General features: G+C 40.4%; 1 protein-coding gene across 1 annotated transcript in view; it reads left to right on the top strand.

Annotated features, from left to right (window-relative positions):
• Window positions 1-999: 999 nt before the first annotated feature.
• The window catches only part of PDE10A (phosphodiesterase 10A), a 131,704-nt gene continuing 107,692 nt past the window's right edge, over window positions 1,000-25,011 (top strand). Inside the window, exons 1-2 of the mRNA XM_068110734.2 lie at window positions 1,000-1,241; window positions 21,310-21,438. Of these exons, the coding sequence (XP_067966835.1) occupies window positions 1,172-1,241; window positions 21,310-21,438 (199 nt within the window). The 5' untranslated portion in view covers window positions 1,000-1,171. The remainder of the gene's footprint in view (window positions 1,242-21,309; window positions 21,439-25,011) is intronic.

The raw sequence follows: 25,011 nt of genomic DNA, 5'->3' as shown, positions 1-25,011 counted from the left end.
GCGTGGTCAATTTTTATCCAATTGGCATGCAACTAATGCCAAAATGTTCAGAATTCAATGCCCGATCTTGTTTGTCATAACTCGGTCAATTCTTATCCGATTTGCATGAAATCAGCACCAAACTGTTCACTGTTCTGTTCCTTACACTCCCATGCCAAGTACAGAACAGTAGCTGCGGCGAAGGTATGCGCTCTACCGAGTGCCCGTTCTAGTTTTACAATATAACTGTGCAATTTGCATTATTTTCCCGTTTTTGCTAAGCTAAACTTTTTTTTAACCTCAAGCAGTTTACTGCTTACCTTTGTACCATTTCAGGTTATTCACTGGACTTGAATTGCTTAAATTTCAATAAAAACTGGAAATATTGAGGTGTTCTAAAACTTTTGACAGGTGGTGTGTGTATGTATGTATATATATATATATATATATATATATATATATATATATATATATATATATATATATATATATATATATATATATATATATATATATATATATATAATATATGGTGATGGTTGTCCAAAGGGAATGCCGAATACAATGCCATTGCATCGATTCATTGTCTTGTAACAATTTGGTAGATTCTGAGACCATTGTATTTATTGTTGTTAACCTGGTCTTGTAAAGTGTTATTTACTGGTGTTATACAGCATTCCTTCCCATATGTTTTTCCTCAACACCAAATTCAGCCAGAACCACCCTCCCCCCTCTCCTTTCTCCTCCCCCCCCCCCCTCAAACACCCCTCTGGACCCACCTCTCCCCCTGGACCCTTCAGAAGCCCGTCGGCCCTGGATGACGTCACAAGCAGACCACACGAGGACACCGACAATTCGAAGGAGGAGGGCAGGAGAAGAAAGACAGACACATACAGAGAGAGACACATCAAGACAGCGGGGAGCATAAGGCTGAACGTAAACCAGGCAAAGATATTTACTTACATATGCACTCGTGTCTGGGACTCTTAGGCGAAACTATTTGCCGTGTCTCCTGTCACAGCCCGTTGCCTGCGGAGTGGGGAACTTCAAGTTCGAGGGAGGGTCAACCAGGCCGCTTTCTTTCATCACACCGAGCTTCTCAACTGCACTTTGGCCGCACTCGATCGGACAAGTCCACGGGCCAGCAGCCATAGGGTCCGGGGTGCTGCGTTGAGGGTGCGCCAACTGCGCAATGGACAGCAGGTCCACTTCTGTGAGATGTGGCTGCCTGAACCGCTTCACCGATTGCTTCCTCTGCGAGAGTACGTGTGCTTTCACTCCATTTCAGTCCATTTCACTCCATTTCACTCTTCCTTGCTCATTACTCCTTTTCGCTCGTCCTTGCTCATCACTCCTTTTCACCCTTCCTTGCTCATTACTCCTTTTTGCTCGTCCTTGCTCATTACTCCTTTTCGCTCTTCCTTGCTCATTACTCTTTTTCGCTCGTCCTTGCTCATCACTCCTTTTCGCTCTTCCTTGCTCATTACTCTTTTTCGCTCGTCCTTGCTCATCACTCCTTTTCGCTCTTCCTTGCTCATCACTCCTTTTCGCTCGTCCTTGCTCATTACTCCTTTTCGCTCTTCCTTGCTCATCACTGCTTTTCGCTCTTCCTTGCTCATCACTGCTTTTCTCTTTGCCTGTGTTAAAATGCAAACGACCCAATGACCTCTAATTTGCCTCGTCAACTACTTTGCTGCATTCTGCACCCTTTTCTTGCTTTCTCGTTTCTCTTTCCTCTTTCCACCACGGTTCCGAAACCCCTTCTCACCAACTCCCTCTCCAACTTCTCCCCGCTTGTGTTGTGGTTGTGTCGGGTAGTCCCGTGGGGTAATTAAAACGTGCCTCATCTTAAGGTAATTAGGCCCATTGCTCGCAACCCAGGCTACCCGTAGTTCCCGTTCTTCGGCGCATGCGGCCGATACAACCGGTGCTCGGGTGCGTCAATCTGGGTTCGCGAGGTAGAAGAGACGGGTGGGGGACAGGCGATCCCTAGAAACGAAGTCGGAGCATCCAACGGCAAACGGAGGAAGCACGGCCTCCAAATCTCCCAGCCAGTGCGGGCGCGATCTGAGCGCGGGCCATGTGAGCTCGGCGCGCCGACCGCACTCCCTTTCGCTCTTCGGGCGGGCGCGCAGCGAGCACGTCGAGCTGGGCCGGCTGTGGCCTCTGCGCTCCTTCCCCGTGCTCGCTCCACTGCATCCGCGCCCTGAGATCCCAGTGCCCCTGCGCCTCCCGCGCTCTCCTCTGCACGGCGTCACTTGGCTAAGTGACCACAACAACCTCCGCCTCAAAGTACCCCCGCTGGTCTCGGATCGCCGTGCCGTACCTGGTATTTGGTTCTCAATTTCGCCTTCCTTTGCTTCCACTCTCACGAATGTTCTCACCTGCCGAAGCAAAAGCTGTTTTCCCGAGTGGGACTTTATTGTGTGTAATTCTCAATCGAGAAAGGTCCTTTGGCTCCCCATGGCTCCTATCCTCCATTTATGGGAGAGGAATAGAATGCATGTTACCTTCGGCTTTACTTCAATCAATGAGCTTTTACACTACTACCTTTACCTTTATAACTAACGTGTTTGCACATCCCGCACCTGCTTGTGAAATAGTGTGTGCGCTTGTCCTGCTGTCCTTTTGTTTTGCATGTCTGTGGGAGTGATCTTGTCACATCACTGCTTTGTTCTACAGGGTGATCCAAAATACCTAGTCAGCTCTACTTAGTCGGGTCTACCGGTATCAGCTGCATTTTGTGCTGACCCAGTTGCCTCAACCTCTTCTGGACTCTGAGCGGGATCATTCATTCAATTGTTGGGAGAATTCGCAACAGACACACTTCGGATGTATTCTGATGTTTGTAAGGCAACTTGAAAGAAATACGAATATCAAAGCCAGAACGTTAGATATATATGAAAATAATGAAAAATTCACAGGATCACTCGGGTCCCTCATGCAGGTGACCTCATGCTACGCTTATAATAAGCTATACATTACTAATTTGAACTGATATGTTGGGACTTGAGTTGGGTCCTTTCTTCATGAACCACCATCTTTGAGCGATTGATCGTTTCACATCGAATGGCTAACGAAGTGGTGTATCTGCGATGAACCTGGCTTTTCGTTGCCACATTGCTTTGAGATTAAAGCACAATTTCAGCTCAGGTAGGTGATTATGTTAAAGGATTGGTCTTCCATCTATCTAACTAATATTCAGTACGTGATACTTCTTTCATTTAGTTGACTATCATCATCAATATACCAAACTATTTGGATAGTGCCAGTGCAGCAGAAGCAGTATTTTGGCGAGGGTTGTTGTTGTTGTTGTTGTTGTTGTTGTTGTTGTTGTTGTTGTATGGCCCCAAACAGTTCTCTCGAACATACATGTGGCACGGAGACAGCCGATCGATCTCCCAGGAGTGATCCAGATAACCCCCACATCCAGGATCGTGTACCCCTGCCTTCACAGAGTCAGGGCCACGACAGAGTTAGAGAGAGAAAGAGAGAGAGAGAGGAGAGAGAGAAAGACACACAGACAAGAGGGAAAGCATTGGGTGGTACAACCATCACGAAGAGGCATCTCTTGGCAAGGGTTGTGCAAGGTGGTTTGCTATTGCTTCCCCAGCAGTCAGCCAGGGCATAGATTTGTAATTAGTCCAAAGAGCCAGCGATCTCGCCTACTCCTCGTGAATGACATAATCAGATATTTAACGTCCACTAATGGTCAGTCCTAACAGAGGGGTCCTGCAGCGTTAAGTCCATCCGAGGAATGGTGCATACATTGATTCCTCGAGCTACTTGCGAAACATCAGAATGACAGTTTATAGCTGGGTCAAGATTCGAACCCATTCTAGACAGCTCAAAGCCGAGTGCACATACTTCTATATTTTTACTTAAGGCTCATGGAAATCTTTTCCTGCTAACTATTCGCATACTGATCTCATGCTTGTCCAAAATAATCTGACCCTTGTTAATGTGACATGCACCTCTGAATATTTCCATGAATGGGAAGTGCAGTGATGACGTCATTCGCATCCAAACAAAGCTGGAGACAATCATGGTGTTTTCCATGCTGAATTAAAAACTTGTGAAGCAGTCTTTTGAGAAGCCTACACATTGAAAAGATTCTCTTTACACAGCAGACTTTTTGGATGTACCAGTAGAAGAAAGGATTTATCTGGGGATAAGGATTTGGAGTTAGATGAGTTTGGGGTTGTGGGGTACCTTTGGGATCATTACTAAGACTGCTGCTGCTTTGCAATATCCATCAATAATAAGGATAGTGGCATGAAGGGTAAATTTTCAACATTCGCAAATGTCACCAAGCTTGGAGGTGTAAAAAGGAAGGAGCATGGTGTAGATGGTGATTGTATTCATGAGGAAAGCCGAGACACACTCATTGCTTGGACAAAACGAGAACGGCACTCAGTCGAGAGCATAACTCCACCAGGTGAACAGTTTACGTTTTGTATCCCAGAGTAGACCAGAAAATCACAATACAGAATCACATTTAATCAAAATCATCCATCCACAACTTTTTGAGATATCCTGCTATATGTTGGTTTTAGCCTGATCATTCAATGGTGAAGAATCACTTAAAAAATTAAATAATTCTCATTTCCAAATCCATATTCAGATGTTCACCAAAATCGAATCGAATCCTCCTTGTCAGACACCGAACCTGCCCGCCACGTTTCGTCCAAATCTGTCCACAACTTTTTGAGATATCTTGTTCACAGACAAACAATCAGACAGGGGTGAAAACATAACCTCCATCCACCTTTGGTGGCGGAGGTAAAGATTGGCAGGTTCAATTCAATATTAGGAAACGTAAGATATTGGGAATGGTCAGGAATAATATAAACAAGTACACATACATTCAAAGTACACCGCCCCATGCCAAATAATTAAATATGCTGCAGCGCGGCATTGCCGGGGCGCCTCCGGCGCCCGGCAATACCGCAGTGCAGCTCATTGAGGCTGCATTGGGAGGGAGAGGTGTACACTAATTGATTGATTAATTGTATAATTAAAATCAATAAAAGATTATCACAAAATATTTTCATAATCAATTGGCTAATCGCATAACTAAACCAGTAGTGCTTCATCCGAAGATGTATCTTTTAGAAATTTAATTAAATAAGTCATTTATAAAAAATTAAATAATTAATTGATTACTCAATAAATAATTAATCGATTAATCAATAAATACTTAATAGATGAAATGATTAATCAATAAATCAAAAATATCCTTGATAGCCACATCACTTGGTCACTCATGTCCAAATATTAGCTTCCCAGCTCAAAAGGTGCCTGAGATATTGGCCAAATGAGAAAGAAAATAAATAAATGATTAATAATGAAAATAAATAAATAATAATCATAAAAAAATTAAATTATTAATCAATTTGGTCAGAGAACACATAAACTACCACTATTTCATCAGAATCTGTAACTTAAAAAAAAAAAATTTTTTTGTCATTAATCGAATAATTAAATAATTAATCGATTAATTGATTAATTAATAAATCAAAAATATCCTTTGCAGCCAAATCACCTGGTCATTGGCATGTCCAAATATCAGCTTCCTAACTCAAAAGGTGCCTGAGTTAATAATGGTCAGAAGATAAATGAAATTTAATTAATTAAATAAGTACTTAATTAAACGCTAATAATTAAATAACTCCTCAATTAATTGATTATTCAAAAAACAAAAAATACCGTATTTGACAAAGGACTTGCTCACTACTGTGCCGAAATTTCAGCTTCCTAGCTCAAAGGATGGCTGAGATATCGTCCGGACAACCAAGAAAGAAAACAAACAAGTACACATACATTCAAAGTACACCGCCCCATGCCAAATAATTAAATATGCTGCAGCGCGGCATTGCCGGGGCGCCTCCGGCGCCCGGCAATACCGCAGTGCAGCTCATTAAGGCTGCATTGGGAGGGAGAGGTATACACTAATTGATTGATTAATTGTATAATTAAAATCAATAAAAGATTATCACAAAATATTTTCATAATCAATTGGCTAATCGCATAACTAAACCACTAGTGCTTCATCCGAAGATGTATCTTTTAGAAATTTAATTAAATAAGTCATTTATAAAAAATTAAATAATTAATTGATTACTCAATAAATAATTAATCGATTAATCAATAAATAATTAATAGATGAAATGATTAATCAATAAATCAAAAATATCCTTGATAGCCACATCACTTAGTCACTTATGTCCAAATATTAGCTTCCCAGCTCAAAAGGTGCCTGAGATATTGGCCAAATGAGAAAGAAAATAAATAAATGATTAATAATGAAAATAAATAAATAATAATCATAAAAAAATTAAATTGGTAATCAATTTGGTCAGAGAACACATAAACTACCACTATTTCATCAGAATCTGTAACTTAAAAAAAAAATTTTTTTGGGTCATTAATCGAATAATTAAATAATTAATCGATTAATTGATTAATTAATAAATCAAAAATATCCTTTGCAGCCAAATCACCTGGTCATTGGCATGTCCAAATATCAGCTTCCTAACTCAAAAGGTGCCTGAGTTAATAATGGTCAGAAGAGAAATGAAATTTAATTAATTAAATAAGTACTTAATTAAACGCTAATAATTAAATAACTCCTCAATTAATTGATTATTCAAAAAACAAAAAATACCGTATTTGACAAAGGACTTGCTCACGACTGTGCCGAAATTTCAGCTTCCTAGCTCAAAGGATGGCTGAGATATCGTCCGGACAACCAAGAAAGAAAGCAAGAAAACAAACAAACAAGTACACATACATTCAAAGTACACCGCCCCATGCCAAATAATTAAATATGCTGCAGCGCGGCATTGCCGGGGCGCCTCCGGCGCCCGGCAATACCGCAGTGCAGCTCATTGAGGCTGCATTGGGAGGGAGAGGTGTACACTAATTGATTGATTAATTGTATAATTAAAATCAATAAAAGATTATCACAAAATATTTTCATAATCAATTGGCTAATCGCATAACTAAACCAGTAGTGCTTCATCCGAAGATGTATCTTTTAGAAATTTAATTAAATAAGTCATTTATAAAAAATTAAATAATTAATTGATTACTCAATAAATAATTAATCGATTAATCAATAAATACTTAATAGATGAAATGATTAATCAATAAATCAAAAATATCCTTGATAGCCACATCACTTGGTCACTCATGTCCAAATATTAGCTTCCCAGCTCAAAAGGTGCCTGAGATATTGGCCAAATGAGAAAGAAAATAAATAAATGATTAATAATGAAAATAAATAAATAATAATCATAAAAAAATTAAATTATTAATCAATTTGGTCAGAGAACACATAAACTACCACTATTTCATCAGAATCTGTAACTTAAAAAAAAAAAATTTTTTTGTCATTAATCGAATAATTAAATAATTAATCGATTAATTGATTAATTAATAAATCAAAAATATCCTTTGCAGCCAAATCACCTGGTCATTGGCATGTCCAAATATCAGCTTCCTAACTCAAAAGGTGCCTGAGTTAATAATGGTCAGAAGATAAATGAAATTTAATTAATTAAATAAGTACTTAATTAAACGCTAATAATTAAATAACTCCTCAATTAATTGATTATTCAAAAAACAAAAAATACCGTATTTGACAAAGGACTTGCTCACTACTGTGCCGAAATTTCAGCTTCCTAGCTCAAAGGATGGCTGAGATATCGTCCGGACAACCAAGAAAACAAACAAACAAGCAAGAAAACAAACAAGAAAACAAACAAGAAACCAGAGTGAAAACTGAGTACTCTCTTTCAGCGTGCGTCACTGCCGAGCCCCCTTTGGTGCCCGGCAATGACGATTTGCAATGCCTGGAGATGGCATAGGAAAGGAGCGGTGTACAACAAGTACACATACATTCAAAGTACACCGCCCCATGCCAAATAATTAAATATGCTGCAGCGCGGCATTGCCGGGGCGCCTCCGGCGCCTGGCAATACCGCAGTGCAGCTCATTGAGGCTGCATTGGGAGGGAGAGGTGTACACTAATTGATTGATTAATTGTATAATTAAAATCAATAAAAGATTATCACAAAATATTTTCATAATCAATTGGCTAATCGCATAACTAAACCAGTAGTGCTTCATCCGAAGATGTATCTTTTAGAAATTTAATTAAATAAGTCATTTATAAAAAATTAAATAATTAATTGATTACTCAATAAATAATTAATCGATTAATCAATAAATACTTAATAGATGAAATGATTAATCAATAAATCAAAAATATCCTTGATAGCCACATCACTTGGTCACTCATGTCCAAATATTAGCTTCCCAGCTCAAAAGGTGCCTGAGATATTGGCCAAATGAGAAAGAAAATAAATAAATGATTAATAATGAAAATAAATAAATAATAATCATAAAAAAATTAAATTATTAATCAATTTGGTCAGAGAACACATAAACTACCACTATTTCATCAGAATCTATAACTTTAAAAAAAAATTTTTTTTTGTCATTAATCGAATAATTAAATAATTAATCGATTAATTGATTAATTAATAAATCAAAAATATCCTTTGCAGCCAAATCACCTGGTCATTGGCATGTCCAAATATCAGCTTCCTAACTCAAAAGGTGCCTGAGTTAATAATGGTCAGAAGAGAAATGAAATTTAATTAATTAAATAAGTACTTAATTAAACGCTAATAATTAAATAACTCCTCAATTAATTGATTATTCAAAAAACAAAAAATACCGTATTTGACAAAGGACTTGCTCACTACTGTGCCGAAATTTCAGCTTCCTAGCTCAAAGGATGGCTGAGATATCGCCCGGACAACCAAGAAAGAAAACAAACAAACAAGAAAACAAGAAACCAGAGTGAAAACTGAGTACTCTCTTTCAGCGTGCGTCACTGCCGAGCCCCCTTTGGTGCCCGGCAATGACGATTTGCAATGCCTGGAGATGGCATAGGAAAGGAGCGGTGTACAATAATCATAAAAAAATTAAATTATTAATCAATTTGGTCAGAGAACACATAAACTACCACTATTTCATCAGAATCTATAACTTTAAAAAAAAAATTTTTTTTGTCATTAATCGAATAATTAAATAATTAATCGATTAATTGATTAATTAATAAATCAAAAATATCCTTTGCAGCCAAATCACCTGGTCATTGGCATGTCCAAATATCAGCTTCCTAACTCAAAAGGTGCCTGAGTTAATAATGGTCAGAAGAGAAATGAAATTTAATTAATTAAATAAGTACTTAATTAAACGCTAATAATTAAATAACTCCTCAATTAATTGATTATTCAAAAAACAAAAAATACCGTATTTGACAAAGGACTTGCTCACTACTGTGCCGAAATTTCAGCTTCCTAGCTCAAAGGATGGCTGAGATATCGCCCGGACAACCAAGAAAGAAAACAAACAAACAAGAAAACAAGAAACCAGAGTGAAAACTGAGTACTCTCTTTCAGCGTGCGTCACTGCCGAGCCCCCTTTGGTGCCCGGCAATGACGATTTGCAATGCCTGGAGATGGCATAGGAAAGGAGCGGTGTACAACAAACAAGAAACCAGAGTGAAAACTGAGTACTCTCTTTCAGCGTGCGTCACTGCCGAGCCCCCTTTGGTGCCCGGCAATGACGATTTGCAATGCCTGGAGATGGCATAGGAAAGGAGCGGTGTACAATATTGATTTTGATGATTACAGATCATTGACACTGCCAAAGCAGTTTCTTGGCAAAGGTTATACTGGGTGGTTCGCCATTCTATTTTGAGCGTTGTTTGTCCGTGCTCTACACTTTAAAATGCTGACCATCAAGCAAGTAAGCAGCACATAGCATTTTTGTTTTATAACTCTGGCGGGGTTTGGACCACCGACCTCCCAGTCTCTGAGCAGAGACTATAACCATTACACCACCGAGTCTGATTAAATTCCACAATTTTCCTCGATACATGGAAAACAAGAAGAAAAAGCCATAAATGTCATAGCCCCCGTTGTTTTAGTAATTTTGCTGTACGGAGTTAAAGGCCGTCAGTCAGCCATCTTTGGTAAGATTACAAAAAAATATTTCTGCTCATCTGCATATACTCTCATGTATTGTCTTTGTGCCAACTTTGAACAAAATCGGCCCATAAATATCTGAGAAATGGTTGGGCACACGTTTAAGTAACAAAATGGCTGCCAGATCGCCATCTTGGATCTGATCTCGAAAATAATGTGCATATGTAAACCATCATCCATTATCTGTGTGCAAAGTTTGAACAAGATCAGTAAATGCATGTCCGGAAAATGGTTGGGGACGTGTTCAATACTGGGTTTTTTACAACTACAATGGCCGCCAGTCTACCAGTCGGTCATCTTTGATCAGGGTCATCTTTGATCAGATCGCAAAATAAAGTGAGTTGCATTTGTGTGCCAGCATGTACCATGCTTGTGCCAAGTTTGAACAAAATAGGACCATGCATGTTCAAGAAATGGTCGGGGACACGCTTAAGTAACAAAATGTCTGCCAGTCGGCCATCTTAAGAAATGAAGTGCCTATGTAAGCCATCATTCATTATCTGTGTGAACAGTTTGAACAAGATCAGTAAATGCATGTCCGAGAAATGGTTGGGAACGTGTTCAGTTTGAGGTTTTTTCAACTAAAATGGCCGCCAGTCGGCCATCTTTAATCGCATCGTGAAATAAAATGATGTGCATATTTATACTGTCATGTATTGTCTTTGTGCAAAGTATGAACAAAATCATTCTATACATCTCTGAGATACGGGCACGGACGCACGGACGCATGCACGGATGGATGGACGGACAGACGAGACCCAATCCTTAAGCCCCCCCCCCCCGCCCCCCGTATCGCACTAAGCCCAACGGGGGCTAATAAATTTGAACGTTCACAATAGATCCAAGAATTACGACTATGAGGGAATTCCACAATAATATTAAAATTTGTTAAATATGCTTATGGAGAGGTGAGGCTGATATGATACAAAGACCATGATTGCCAACATGAGAGAAATAGTTCTATGTAATAATGAGAAACCCACCACGTCTGAATTCGTGGTGAATTGAACTAGATGGAGTAGATCTGCACAAGGTATTATTTACCATTGCATGATGTTAAAACATAAACGGTAAATAAATTGCATGCCTAAGTCATTGATGTACACAATAGTGTGGCCTAATAATGGGCTTAGGCATACTTTGAGAATTGCGAGCACAGTATTTGAAGAAGTGACCTTTTATGAACCTCAGGCATGCTTTCGTTTTTATTTTTATTTCAGTGTTTATGGAAAATGTGATTGTGACGGATTTGTTAATCGGAGATGTATCTACAATGGAATTTTAGTTTTTAATTCGAAAATACATTAATATGATAAATACATAGGAACAGGTTTACCCGTGGTGGAGTTTTAGAGAAGAGGACAATACATTGTGTTAACTGTGCAAATGAAATCCACAGGGACATTCGGTTCCTGTTTATGATCCAAAACGGAATGGTATTGTTTATGAAGGTTAAAAACAAATCTTTGGTAGCGGGGATGAGGTAGGCTAGAATAAAAGTTCAAATGAACCTGACTTTGTAGAGAGTAGTGGGGATTGATAATGACTGGAGAACTCTTTGTGTAGGTGCTCACTCAGAAGTCAAAACTGCATTATTGAGATGGAAATTACAACAAAAAATGTCGTTTTGGAAACCCGTTTTGCACAATACAGGCCTCGAGGAGAATTACTTTGTGGTTATGCATTATTTATATGAGGGATTTGCGAAGGAGGACCAAATATACAGTCATGTGAAAAAGTAAGTACACCCCATGTAAAGTTTTGACTTTTCCAACATATTTCAACATACAGCTATTTGATCTTCATTTCAACAATATTGAAAGATAAAGGTGATATAATATAACAAATATCATGAAACATTTACATTTTGTAGTCCATTGTATAATTTAAATAAACATAAATGCAAATTTCGCATGTGGAAAAAGTAAGTACACCCTTGGCTCTAATAGGTGGTATTGCCCCCTTTGGCAGAAACAACCTCAAGTAGGCGTTTCTTATAACTGTCTACCAGACTCTGACATCGACTGGGAGAAATTTTTGCCCACTCCTCCATGCAGAATTCTTTCAGCTGTGCGATGTTTGAGGGGTTTCTTGCATGCACAGCTCGTTTCAAATCCCCCCACAACATCTCGATGGGATTTAGATCCAGGCTTTGACTTGGCCATTCCAGAACCCTCCATTTCTTTCTTTTCAGCCATTCCTTGGTGGATTTACTGGTATGTTTACGGTCATTGTCATGTTGCAAGGTCCACCTTCGGTTGAGCTTCAACTTTCCGACAGATGGCCTCACATTATCCTCAAGCACCCTCTGGTACAATGAGGAATTAATAGTGGATTCTATGATGGTGAGCTGCCCAGGCCCTGATGCAGCAAAGCTGCCCCAAACCATAATATTTCCACCACCATGCTTTACAGTTGGTATCAGGTTCTTGTGGTCAAATGCTGTCTTTGGTTTTCGCCAAACATGTCTTCTGGTACTGTGGCCAAGTAGCTCTACCTTTGACTCATCTGTCCATAGCACTTTGTTCCAGAAGTGCTGGTCTTTGCCGAGGTGTTCATTGGCAAACTTTAGTCTTGCCCTGATGTTCTTTCTGGACAGCAAAGGTTTCCTCCTGGCACACCTCCCATGTAGATCAAGTTTGTGCAGCCTCTTTCTAATGGTAGACTCATGCACTTTGACATCTACAGTGGCAAGAGCTACCTGTGGGTCCCTTGATGACATTCTGGGGTTCTTCGAGACTTCTTTCAGCATCATGCGGTCTGCTCTCGGGCTGAACTTGCTGGGGCGGCCTGGCCTGAACAAGTTGGCAGTTGTTTGGAATCTTCTCCACTTGTAGATGATCTTCCGGACAGTCGAATGATTGATTTCAAATTGTTTGGAGATCTTTTTAAATCCCTTCCCAGCCTCATAGGCATCTATAACCTTCTTTCTGAAGACCTCAGAGAGCTCTTTTGATCTAGGCATGGTGACGCCGCACACTTCAACAACAAAGAGCAAACCAAACTAAATGTCAGGTTTAAATAAGACAGGTTCCTCCAAGATCCTCTCTAACAATGTTCTAATCATTTGCACCTGAGCTGGTGCACCTGATTCTAATTTTAGGTATTTGAAGTAGTGATAAATGTAGGGGTGTACTTACTTTTTCCACATGCGAAATTTGCATTTATGTTTATTTCAATTATACAATGGACTACAAAATGTAAATGTTTCATGATATTTGTTATATTATATCATCTTTATCTATCAATATTGTTGAAATGAAGATCAAATAGCTGTATGTTGAAATATGTTGAAAAAATCAAACCTTTACATGGGGTGTACTTACTTTTTCATGTGACTGTATATCAAGTACACAAATATTCTGGACTTTTTGCTCTCCTCTTCCTCTTCCACACTCATACTCATCATATATGCACTGGCCCATTCAAGAGTGCCTATAACAGTCGTGGTCAAAAATATTGGCACCCTTGCACTTTTAAGAAATAATTCACAATCGTCTCTAAAAATAAGTTGAAATTGACAAAATTATTTGGTCTCCACAATTTTTTATTTCACTGTTAATATGACAGAACCTTCTTTTTTTGATTCAGAACTTAATATATACTTTTAAAACAGAAAATAAAAAGAAATGGCATTGACAAAATTATTGAAACCCAGGACTTAATATTTGGTAGCACAGCCTTTGGACAAAATAACTGCAGTCAAGCACTTATAGCCATGGATGAGCTTCCTCCACCACTCTACTGGCAGTTTGGCCCACTCTTGTTGTGCAAACTGCTCCAGTTCTCCCAGATTTTGAGGGTGCCTTCTCCCAACTACTGTTTTCAGATCTCCCCACAGGTGTTAAATGGGATTTAGATCTGGACTTATTGCTAGCCACTTCAGAACAGTCCAGCGTTTTGTATTGAACCATTCCTGGGTGCTTTTTGAAGTGTTTGGGGGTCATTATCCTGCTGCAAGACCCATGACCTTCGACGGAGACCCAGCTTTCTGACACTGGGTTGAACATTGCGCTCCAAAATGCCTTGGTAATCTCCCGATTTAATGATGTCATGCACACATTCAAGGCACCCAGTGCCAGAGGCAGCACAGAAACCCCAAAACATCACTGAACCTTCTCCATGTTTGACTGTAGGGAGGGTGTTCTTTTCTTTGAAGGCTTCATTTTGTTTTTTGTAAACACAGAGATGATGTGCTTTAACAAAAAGCTCTAATTTGGTCTCATCTGTCCACAGCACATTCTCCCAGAAGGATTTTGGCTTGTTCAGATGTGTTTTGGCACCTCCAGTCGTGCTTTCTTATGTCTCTCTCTCAGTAGTGGGGTCCTCCATAGAAATCCCTTTCATTGAGTTGGCGACAAATGTTGCGAGTTGAAACTGTCGTACCTTGTGTCTGAAGGTCAGCTTGAATCTGTTTGGCAGTTGGTCGAGGTGTTTTCTCCACCATTCGAACAATCCTTTGCTGCGATCTTCGATCAAGTTTTCTTTTGCGGCCACGTCCAAGGAAGTATGGCTACAGTGCCATGGGCCTTAAACTTCCTGATAACATTGCGTATGGTGGACACAGGAACATCAAGGTTTCTGGAGATGGTCTTTTAGCCTTGATATTGTCCATGCTTGGCTACAATCTTGTGGTTGACCTCTGCAGACAATTCTCTGGTTTTCTTTATTTTCTCCATGCTCATTGTGATACACACAGTGACACAAAACAGTAGAATGGCTCCTTTTCTCCATTCAAACTAGTTGAATGAGTGACTTGGTAAAGGAAAATCCAAACTAAAGAAAAATCACCTGCTTGAAATCTAATTATTTGTAACAACTTATAAAAGGTGCCAATAATATCATCTGGGCCATTTTAGGATTTCTGTGTGGAATAAGCTAAGATTTAGTAATTTTTTCAGCTTTTTTTTTGTTTTGCTCCACTGAAAACCAAAGAAATACATATGTAGATACCAAAATATTATTTAATTTCAACAATTTTCTGGAAGAAATCGTACATTATTTGAAAAAAGTGCAAGGGTGCCAATATTTTTGGCCACGACTGTATATACTAGGAGTTGCAACAACTTGCAATTTAATATACTTTTTATATCCATCAGGTCGTACCACACCTATATTTTATGCATCCCATAATGTTGATTGCATATACAAAGTTTCATTTTAAAATGTTTTAAAATGTGCCCATAATTGCATTTTTTCGTATTTGACCTTTTGACACTGCCCCAGGGGCAGGGCTGAAAATGGTACTGCTCTTGCACCTTTTTGGTGCAAGTTTTTCGTTACTTTTTGGAACCTTTTTGGTGCCTACCAAGTTTTGTGAATTTCTGCCTAACCGCTTAGGAGGGCATAGCGTGACGGACAGACAGACAGACAGATGGAGACAATTTCAATATCCCCCCGTGTATTCTGAAAAAAGTGTGGGGAAGATAATGAGCTGTGTAGTATGCTCATTCAATCAGCTATCGATGGATATAAAATGGCGCCCATGACCCACGTGACCAGAAATTTTTGAGAAGTGTCACATCGCTACTCATAGTATATAGCAATTCTAGCCTAACCTAGAGACCCTGTATATGCAGAGTTAAGACGTAGCATGTCTGAAAATTTATTGTCACGTGGTCCATGTACGCCATTTTGTTTCCATTCACCGCAAATCGGTCAGTTCCATTCTGTGAGAAAATAATGAATATGATGTGATTGCATGGTGTTTTGGTTACAAAATATGATTAAAACATCAACATTGGAGAAAGACCTTTTTCTTCATGGCCAGATATACAATATAAATGCAGTAACTGTATTTTATTGTTATTCTTTTTCTCCTTGTAATTATTTATTTTCTTCAGTCGTTTCTCATGTTCACGATCTATCTTTTTCTATCCCTATTTCCATCACTTTTGACTTTCATCCCTTCATATTCTTATCCACTTTCTTGCATTCTCTGCCAATCTTAATTCATTTTTCCTTTCCTCTCCTTATCTCTAAATTTACTTTGTGGACATAGATTATGTTGCATTAACAGAAAAATGAACTAAAAAAAAAAACATCTAATCGTCATTTTGGATTCAGGGAAAGTTTGATAAAGTGCAAGAGCCACAGTGTTGATCATATGCACACTGTGCATAACAGACACGCTGCCACTGTAAGCCGCACCACACTAGGCAAGGATAGATAGACAATCTGTCAAGCTGGTGCCTCGCAGACAGGGCGATTCATCAGTGTATGTGCAGACCCTCAGATGGACATGAAGCCGGATGTCCCGACTGCTATCATTAGTTGCTATTTCACTTTCTGTGTTGTACTTTCCTTCTTCCACTTTTTTTCAAATTTCTGCATTCTGTCACTTAGGTACGGACAGACAGACAGACGCGAACACTTAGGTACTTAGGTATTATTGTCAGTGCTTAGGTACTTAGGTATTGTTAGGTACTTAGGCTTATCTTATCTTAGGTACTTAGGCTTAGGTACTTATCTTAGGTACTTAGGCTTAGGTACTTAGGTACTTAGGTACTTAGGTACTTAGGTACTTAGGTATTGTCAGTGCGAACACTTAGGTACTTAGGTATTAAATGATATTATTGTCACTATTGATATTTTGCCATGGGGCCCGCAAGGCTAACCCCCGCTCTAGCAGGGAAAATGGCCTTAAAATGCCTGTTGTTGTATTGATATTGATATTATTATTGTCACTTAGGTACTTAGGTACTTTCTTCTTCGACTCGCACGCTCTGTACATCTCAAATTAGGTACTTGTCAGTGTGAACCTTCACCAGCACATTGCACTTCATTTTGCCGCGGTTTCTGCAACATTTTAAGGTTAATTAATCATGTCTGATTGTGTATGCTTATTCTGATGCGTTGGAAGAACAAAAATAAATAATTATATAATATAATCTCCTTTTTGAGCACAGAGAAAGACAGCTTGATTAGAAAACGGACACATTATGCTTCACACACAATGGGAACACGTTCGGTATGCCACGCTCAATGGAAACAAAATGGCTTCTAATTGCAACCTGATACTCAGGCTCGTAATGCATCGATCAAGGTGTATCCTGTCAGGCGTTGATGATTTCTGATTTGGGCCAATGTCTCACATCTGAGACATGACATCACCTGTTGCAGTTAGTTAAAAAGGGGAAAAAAAGAAACATACCTGTGCTTGATTATTCATGTCTTTGTTATGATTGGTTGGTGTGCTTTCACTAGATGGTTCTCTTGAAACTGTGCCCTTTCCGAAACAGACAGGAAGTTATCATTTGTATACAGGTGTTGTGGATAATGGAAGAATATAACAGAAGGCGAAGGGTCAACTGACAAAGTGTGGTGAACAGGAAGCAGCTAGATTAAAAATGCACGGATGCACCGCAGCATGACGAGAATGATGGCAAGTGCAAAGAGGGACAGAATCTTAGTGGCTGTCATGAAGCTCGGAGGGTGAAATGGGAGAGCCGGAGAAGTGAGGATGGGTGGCAGACCTGAACATGTGGAGTAAAGAGCACAAGACGAAGGGTTTTTGATGGGCGAGAGAAAAAGGTGGCGGGGGTGGAGAAAGGTGAATTCGTGGAATCAAATTAAAGACTAAATACTGCATTGGAGTCATCAGAGGGAACCAAAGAAGCAAAGATCAAAGATAGAATCATCAGGAAGAACCTGAAGAGAATTCGGTTTCAGCTGCTACTCATCTATCCTCAAACCCACCCAGGTGCAGGTAAGTGAGCGTTGCAAGAGGCATGCGACTTGGAGAAGCAGGGGTTGAAATTTGAAAGGAGAGGTGAGGGGGGAAAAGGAGAAGGATTCCCATTGATTGTAAAAGTTTGAAAGGCCACAAACTTTCCTGTGGTGAGGGAAAACAGAATTTGAGGCCTAGCCTCCTATCGTTAGGCTTGAGCTTGGACTTTCACAAAGCCTGGGTTTGCCATTGTTGGTGACCTGAGCACTTAGGTCTGCAATCCGAAGTTCAAATCTTTAACCTATTTGGCCATTGCCTAGTCATGTCCGTGTATTTCATGTAAAAGTACATTGATGTTCCTTAATATCTTTCCCCTACATGTGATATGCATACAACTTCCCCACGAACCTTAAACACCCAAACAACATGATCACATGATGTAAAACTTTTCCCACAACCTTGTAATGAAGACGCCTTAACGCAGTGTTTCCCAATTTTTTTCACTATGTGGCCCAACTGGCTTTTGACCTGACATGTCATGGCCCAGTGGGGATCATCGCAATTTTTTGAAACCAAAGAAATGTCAATAAGAAACACAACTTAATTCAATTTAGACTTTTAGAGTATTTAATGGAACAATATTTCTCATTTGAACAATTTCTTTGTGAAATGTATTAATGCGAGTGAAGTAAAGCAAATTTATTTGTGACAAAAGGTCTTGCGAGAAATTTTTAGAACAGAACATCAAGAAAATCAATTGAAAAGGCAAATGAACACTTCAGACTTCAAGGCTTTTCCATAAAAAACAAACATTTATTTTAAATTAAGAAATGAAACTCTATTAACACATTGCAATAATAACCAGGAAAATAAAAAAATATTGGAAAACTCATCTCCAGGGTGCTTTGCTTGTGGGCTGTAACACAAAACATTGCAGGATCTGCCAATTGAAAAAAAAACTCAAACCAGTTTAACCTAAAGCTACTTAAATGAGAGATGTTCTCCTGAATTTTCTGCACCAGTTTCCAAATCCTAGGTTCTGTTGTAGAAAGCGCACATCTAAGATCTGCCTCACATTAAAGGTGGTTCCGAGCCTTTGTCTTCAGCTGCACCAACGTTGAGAAGCCTGATTCACAAATATAAGTTGTTGCAAAGGGCAAGAGTTTCCGAAGGCATTCCTTTGCAATGTTGGGGTAGCTTCCCATCATTTTTGGCCAAAACTCAGAGATAGAGGAAGCTTCAAAGACATCTCTGCATCCAGAATCATTTTGAAATTCAATCAGTTCATCTTGCAGGTCATCCTGGACGTCACTGACTTTAACAAGAAAAGGATTCCTCATGAACACCAGTCCTTCTCTCCCAATTTCTGGGAAGTACTGCAGAAATTCTTCTCGGAGACAGCTGAGGTGTGTCACAACATCCTTTGCAACGCCAGGATCCAACGGCTCATTAATAGTGACTTTTGAAAGAGATTCGAACATGGTAAAGTTCCCTTCCTCAGCCTTTCGTTTCCAGTTTTCAAGGTACTGTATAAATGCACTGAGAGTGTCAATGAACTGAATGATAGTTGTTCCCTTTCCTTGCAGCTTTAGATTCAGTCTGTTCAGTTGATCAAACATATCCACAAGGTATGCGAGGCGAAAGACCCACAGCTTTTCATGGAAGGAAGCTTCAAGTTTGTGCTTTTCTTGCATCTGTAGGAAACTCTGCATCTCTTCTCGGAGTTCAAACACTCGTGCCACAACATTTCCTTTTGATAGCCAATGCACCTTGGTGTAGTAGAGCAGGTTCTTATGCTCTGAATCCATTTCTGTGCACAATTGCTTGAACAGTCGGGAATTCAAAGCACTGCTTTTCACTTAGTTAACAATTTTGATGACTTGTTCAAGAACATCCTGAAGATGAGATGGAAGGGTTTTTGAAGCAAGAGCTTGCCGATGAATCAGACAATGAACAGAAATGATGCCTGGAGATGGATTTCGAACAAGCGCTTGGAAGCCACTTTTTGCTTCTTGCATAGCTGGGGTGCCATCGGTGCACACTCCACAGAGGTTGTGCCAGTGCAGTTCCTCATGGTCAAAGAACACTGTTACTTTTTCCCTCACATCCACAGCTCTGGTATTTCTTTCGAGAGAATGGCAGAATAAGAATTCTTCCTTGATGGAATCACCCTTCACATACCGAACGAAGGCAAGAAGCTGGAAACAGGATGAAATATCTGTGGATTCATCCAACTGAATTGAGAACATTCCAAATGCAGCGTCTTTGATTTCAGCAATCACCTGTTCTTTTATGTCGCGAGACAAGTCAGCAATCCTCCTTTGAACCGTATTATTTGACAGAGAAATTTTGCTGAACTTTTTTTCAGCTTCTTCTCCAAGCAGGATCCTCGCCATCTTCAGAGCACATGGCTTGATCAGAGTCTCTCCGACTGTGTGAGGTTTCTTCTGTTGCGCAATGAGGAGGCTGACGGCATAAGAAGCCTCCGTAAGACCCTTGTTTTGCTGAAATAATGTTCCACTTTGATCCAAGCGCTGGCGCTTCACATTCTCTTCCATTCGCTTGAAGAAGTCCACATCCTTATGTTTATGATGTGGATGAATCTTCTCTAAATGGAGCTTCAACTTCGATGGCCGCAAAGATTGATTTCCGAGAACTTTCTGGCACAGGACGCATTGTCCCTTTAATTCTCCACGATCATGGAAGGGTGTGAATCCAAATTTTATGTTTTGCTCATCATATCCTCGTTTTGTCATTTCAGAAAGGTTTCTGGAAAAAAAAAAGGAAAAATAAAAAAAAACAAGTCTAAAAAAATATTCAGGGAATAGTGGGTGGCTACCACTGGCCACCACCAACACACACAGAATTGAACTCTTGTTTTAGGCCTTGTGCGTAAAAAGATTATATAATTTGGGCAAATATTGGGCAGTCTCTGTGGCCCACTTGGAAAACATACTGTGGCCCACCAGTGGGCCATGGCCCCACTGATTTGGGAACCCATGACTAAAGGTAATGCCATTGTTGCCATTCCTAGCCAAAGGCGTTCGCATGTGGCATGTGAACAACTTGAGAATGTTATTTCTTTATTGTGCCAGAGCTGCGTCCCAGACAACAGCCACACTCTGAAATAGCAAGCAGTGTAACCTGGTGTCGATGGACATCTGGGAAGGCACAAACCATTTGGTTGGTAACTACAGTTTTACGTACAAATTTGTCATTTATTCGACGTCCTCACCAAAGACACTGTAGAAGCTTTCATGTCCCCCAACATGAATGCTGGAAGGTGGGCCCTCTGGCTTCAACGTCCATCTGCTTAGCGATGGACGGCACACACATTGATGCATCACCCTGTCTGTGAAACACCAAGATCAGAGGTGACACCTTGCGTACCTATAGGCTATCCTAGCAGCCCTAAGGCAAGATACATGTACAATGGTGTGTGTTACGTGTATTGATATACTGTAATATGAAGTGTATAATGTTCTCACCCTTCTCAACTTGTACATTATCTTCCTAATTCCGTCCTTCCTTTGGTGCTTTTACTACTTGGAACCTTGTATGCTTCAGCATCCTTCTCTGTATCTCCATGTCCTCAAGGACTCACCGATGAAAAGGTGAAGGCGTATCTCGCCTTGCACCCTCACGTGATGGATGAGTATGTGCAAGAAAGCATCAGCACTGACATGCTGGAGCGATGGATCCTCAAGAAGAAGCACAGAGGAGAAGGTGGGGAAAGACGTTGGGGGCTAGAGGGGCAGACCAGTGGCTCAGCGGAGAGTGCGAGGCTGCGCTTTTATTTATTTATTTTTAACCGGTTGGCAGGTTAAGTTGTTGACTGGTTGTTTAATTTGTGAATCGTCTGCCTGGGGAGATAGCTGTGTGGTTGTTTTGCCTCAATGTTTTGCTTGATGATGGCTGCCTGTCTCGTCTCATGGCGTTTACCGAATTTGAAATATAGAAAGGTGAGCCGTTTAGAGCAGGTAGCCCTCTGCTTACGTCATGTTATTAATTGCTATTAGAAACCATGGCAACGGCAGTACGCTGCATGTAATATGATAAGGTGAAGGCACGAGGCACAATTCCCAAAGGATGTCCCCAGAATAGGGTTGAGATTAAAGAGGTGGTGAAAAGGGGGATTTCCGTATCGGTGCCACAGAGTGCCAATTGACTAAATACCCTCATTCACTTATGTTTTTAATATCCTTCATTTAGTTAGTCCCTCATCCACGTTAACTACATCCTAGAAATCCTTATTAAAGACTTCACTGTGAACATTCAACATCCATTAATTCATTCACTTCTTTCTTTATCCTTAACATTGCCATCATTAAAATTCTTATCATCATGCAATCGTTTAAATCCAACGCAAGGTGGACCCAGGAGGCCTTAAAGCATAGCATGATACTCGTAGCAACGCTGTGAAGACACACACTCAACACAACAGTGAGCTTTTGGAGAATTGAGCAATTCTCTCCAAAAAATTACAGGTAGAAATAAGTAACTTTTTTTTAGCTCCGGCATCAAAGTCTGATTTTGCAATTACTTGTCTATATATAATTTCTGAAATTTATTTTAGAAGATCTAAATGACAAAGATGTAACTAGAACGGCACTCATTGGAGAGCATACCTCCGCCTGGTTGGCCATATCACTCAATGGTGAAGAATCACTTAAAAATTTAATAACTATCATATCCGAATCTTCACAAAAATTGAATCGATTCTTCCTTGTCATACACACAATCTGTCCACCAAGTTTCGTCCAAATCCGTCCTCAACTTTTTGAGATATCTTGCTACGTATCGTTTTTGGCCCTATCTCCCAATGGTGAAGAATCACTTAAAAAATTATAGTATCCGGATCCGAATCTGGATCTTCACCAAAATCTAATCATTTCGTCCTTGTCACATACACTACATCTCTGCCAAATTTCGTCCGAATCCGTCCACAACCTTTTCAGATATTTTGTTCACAAACAAACGGACAAACAAACAGACAGACAGACAGACAGGGGTGAAAACACATAACCTCCATCCACCTTTGGTGGCGGAGGTAAATATACTGACCACTTGCAGCAATCTAATTTTTCCGAACAAATGTTTCAACTTGACTCTTCCTTTCTCCCAAGGTTGTGAGATCTGTCTATGGCATCACAGCAGTTTTGACGAAGGCGTGAGCAAAAGTTGTTTGTTAAAGTTTAATCTTTCACCTTAAGTGGAACTGCTGAAGGAAGGGTGGTGTGGACCCAAAGAGGTCTGCAACCTGCTCCTTTAAAATAATAAAAACCTGAATGTTCCTCAATTTAACAATGATACCCTGATTTTAACATTACTTTAAGTTCATGTGCTTTTGTGCCCTGCCCCTCCGACAAGGTCGGAGACGGGGTCATTAAAATGAGCCCCGTCCAACTGACCGGCCGAACATCCGTTCGCGTACTTTGCGTACACGATATTTCAAAAACCTTTGAACATTTAGTTTCCATATTGCAGACATCTATTCCACATGACTTTATCTCAACCGGACTAGATCATGACTATGATTTAGTGAATTTTGTTGCCCCTAGCAACCATCTCAGGAACTTGGCTTGTGAATACAATATTTCAAAAGACTGAATATTTAGCTTTCATATTGCAACTATATATTCCTCATGACATTATCTGAACCTGATTAAGTCACGGTGGTGATTGGCTGAATTATGTTGCCATGGCATCAGTCTCGGTAACTGGGCTTGTGTACGGGATATATATTTTTTTTAAACGTTCAAGATTTAATTTTAATATTACACAGATCTATTCCTCATGCCACCCAAAATGGGTGGGACCTAGAGTATCAGCTCCTTGTTCTTCCTACATTAGGAGATGTAGAATTATCACTATATATCATGGTGCTGAGTTTTTTTGTTGATCGTCCTTTTATTGCACATGGACTACTGGTGCTGACGGGTCATCCACTGGACGGCAGTCTCCTTGTGTTAACCTGAGGTGGCCCTTTGGGTGGGTGCCTCGAATGACCTTACTCAAAGAGATGATGATCACCTGTCTCTGCTGCTATCTGAGCTCCAGTGTCTGAATTTCAGTTTTGAAGCACATTCTGAGGTTTGGAGACCAGATAGTGGTGAGATCATGGTGGATGGCTACACCTATTTCTGGTCTGGTCGCTCTGGTGGTTACCATTTCTAGGGAGTTGCTGTAGCTGTGTCCAACAAGCTGACTCCTATGGTAATCAAGGTAACAGCAGTCAATGAGTGTACCATATTATGAGACTGAGGATTCATCATTTTCTGGGTGTCATTTCCCTGGTCTCTGTATATGTTCCAACAGAAGTGAGCTATCTCACTGAGAAGGAGACATTCTATGCCGCACTCAAGTTGGTGGTTGATCGGTGCCCCAGGTAAGATACTCTTCTAGTCTTGGGGGATTTCAATGCATCAACTGGCAGTGGTATGGATAGCTATGAGACATGTATAGGTTCCCATGGGTCTGGAACTGTGAACCAAAATAGCACTAAGTTGCTTGAGTTCCAAAAGATTTCGTGGACTTTGCGTGGCTGGTTCATGGTTTCAGTGCCCACGGCCACATCGCTGGACCTGGTATTCCAATGCTGGTGTGGCAAAGGAGATTGACCATGTTCTCTTTGTTGGTCATTGGAGGTTGCTCCAGAAATACAGGGTCTACCGGAGTGCTGAGTTCCTCAGTAATGATCCCAGGCTTGTTATAGCAACTCAAGATGTGGATCAAATCCAAGAGAATGGTACCATCACAGCCTAGATTGGATGTTGGCATGCTCAATGATGTAAAGGTAGCTGTGGAGTTTGCGAATAGGTTCAGTGGGGGGTCGAAGGAGTCTTGGTGTTTCAGGGGATCCTGAAGAGTTGTGGAGTGCCTTAAGACTACCAGCCTTGATGTTTCTCACCTGTCTTGGAACCCACCATCATGCAAAGAGGAATTTTGTCTCCCAACTGACACTGGATACCATTGATCAGTGTCGCAGGGCCAGGCTTGAAGGTGGAATTGAGCTGTTCAGAGAGCTGAGGCGTAAAACGGTATGTTCGCTGAGGGCAAACAAGGGGGCTAATGTGTGAGGATCTGTGAAAAGGTAGAGAATCACCTGTGGTCAAGTGATTGTCGTCCTGCTTATAGAGTACTCAGTGCATTGCTTTCCTCCAAGCCTGTCCCTTGGTGTACTGCAGTTAGAGCAGAGGGCGGTGAGCTCTTGACAGAGGAGTCTGAAGTGAAGGCCCGCTGAGCCGGCCCACCAGCTGTTGAGTTGAATGTCAGGGGTGTTACTATCCCCATTGCTGA

The sequence above is a fragment of the Myxine glutinosa genome, chromosome 3 (genome assembly GCF_964187855.1).
Source record: "Myxine glutinosa chromosome 3, kmMyxGlut1.1, whole genome shotgun sequence".
Classification (NCBI taxonomy): domain Eukaryota; kingdom Metazoa; phylum Chordata; class Myxini; order Myxiniformes; family Myxinidae; genus Myxine; species Myxine glutinosa.
Note: the sequence above shows the minus strand (reverse complement) of the source record. Positions and strands in the feature narration are given on the sequence as shown.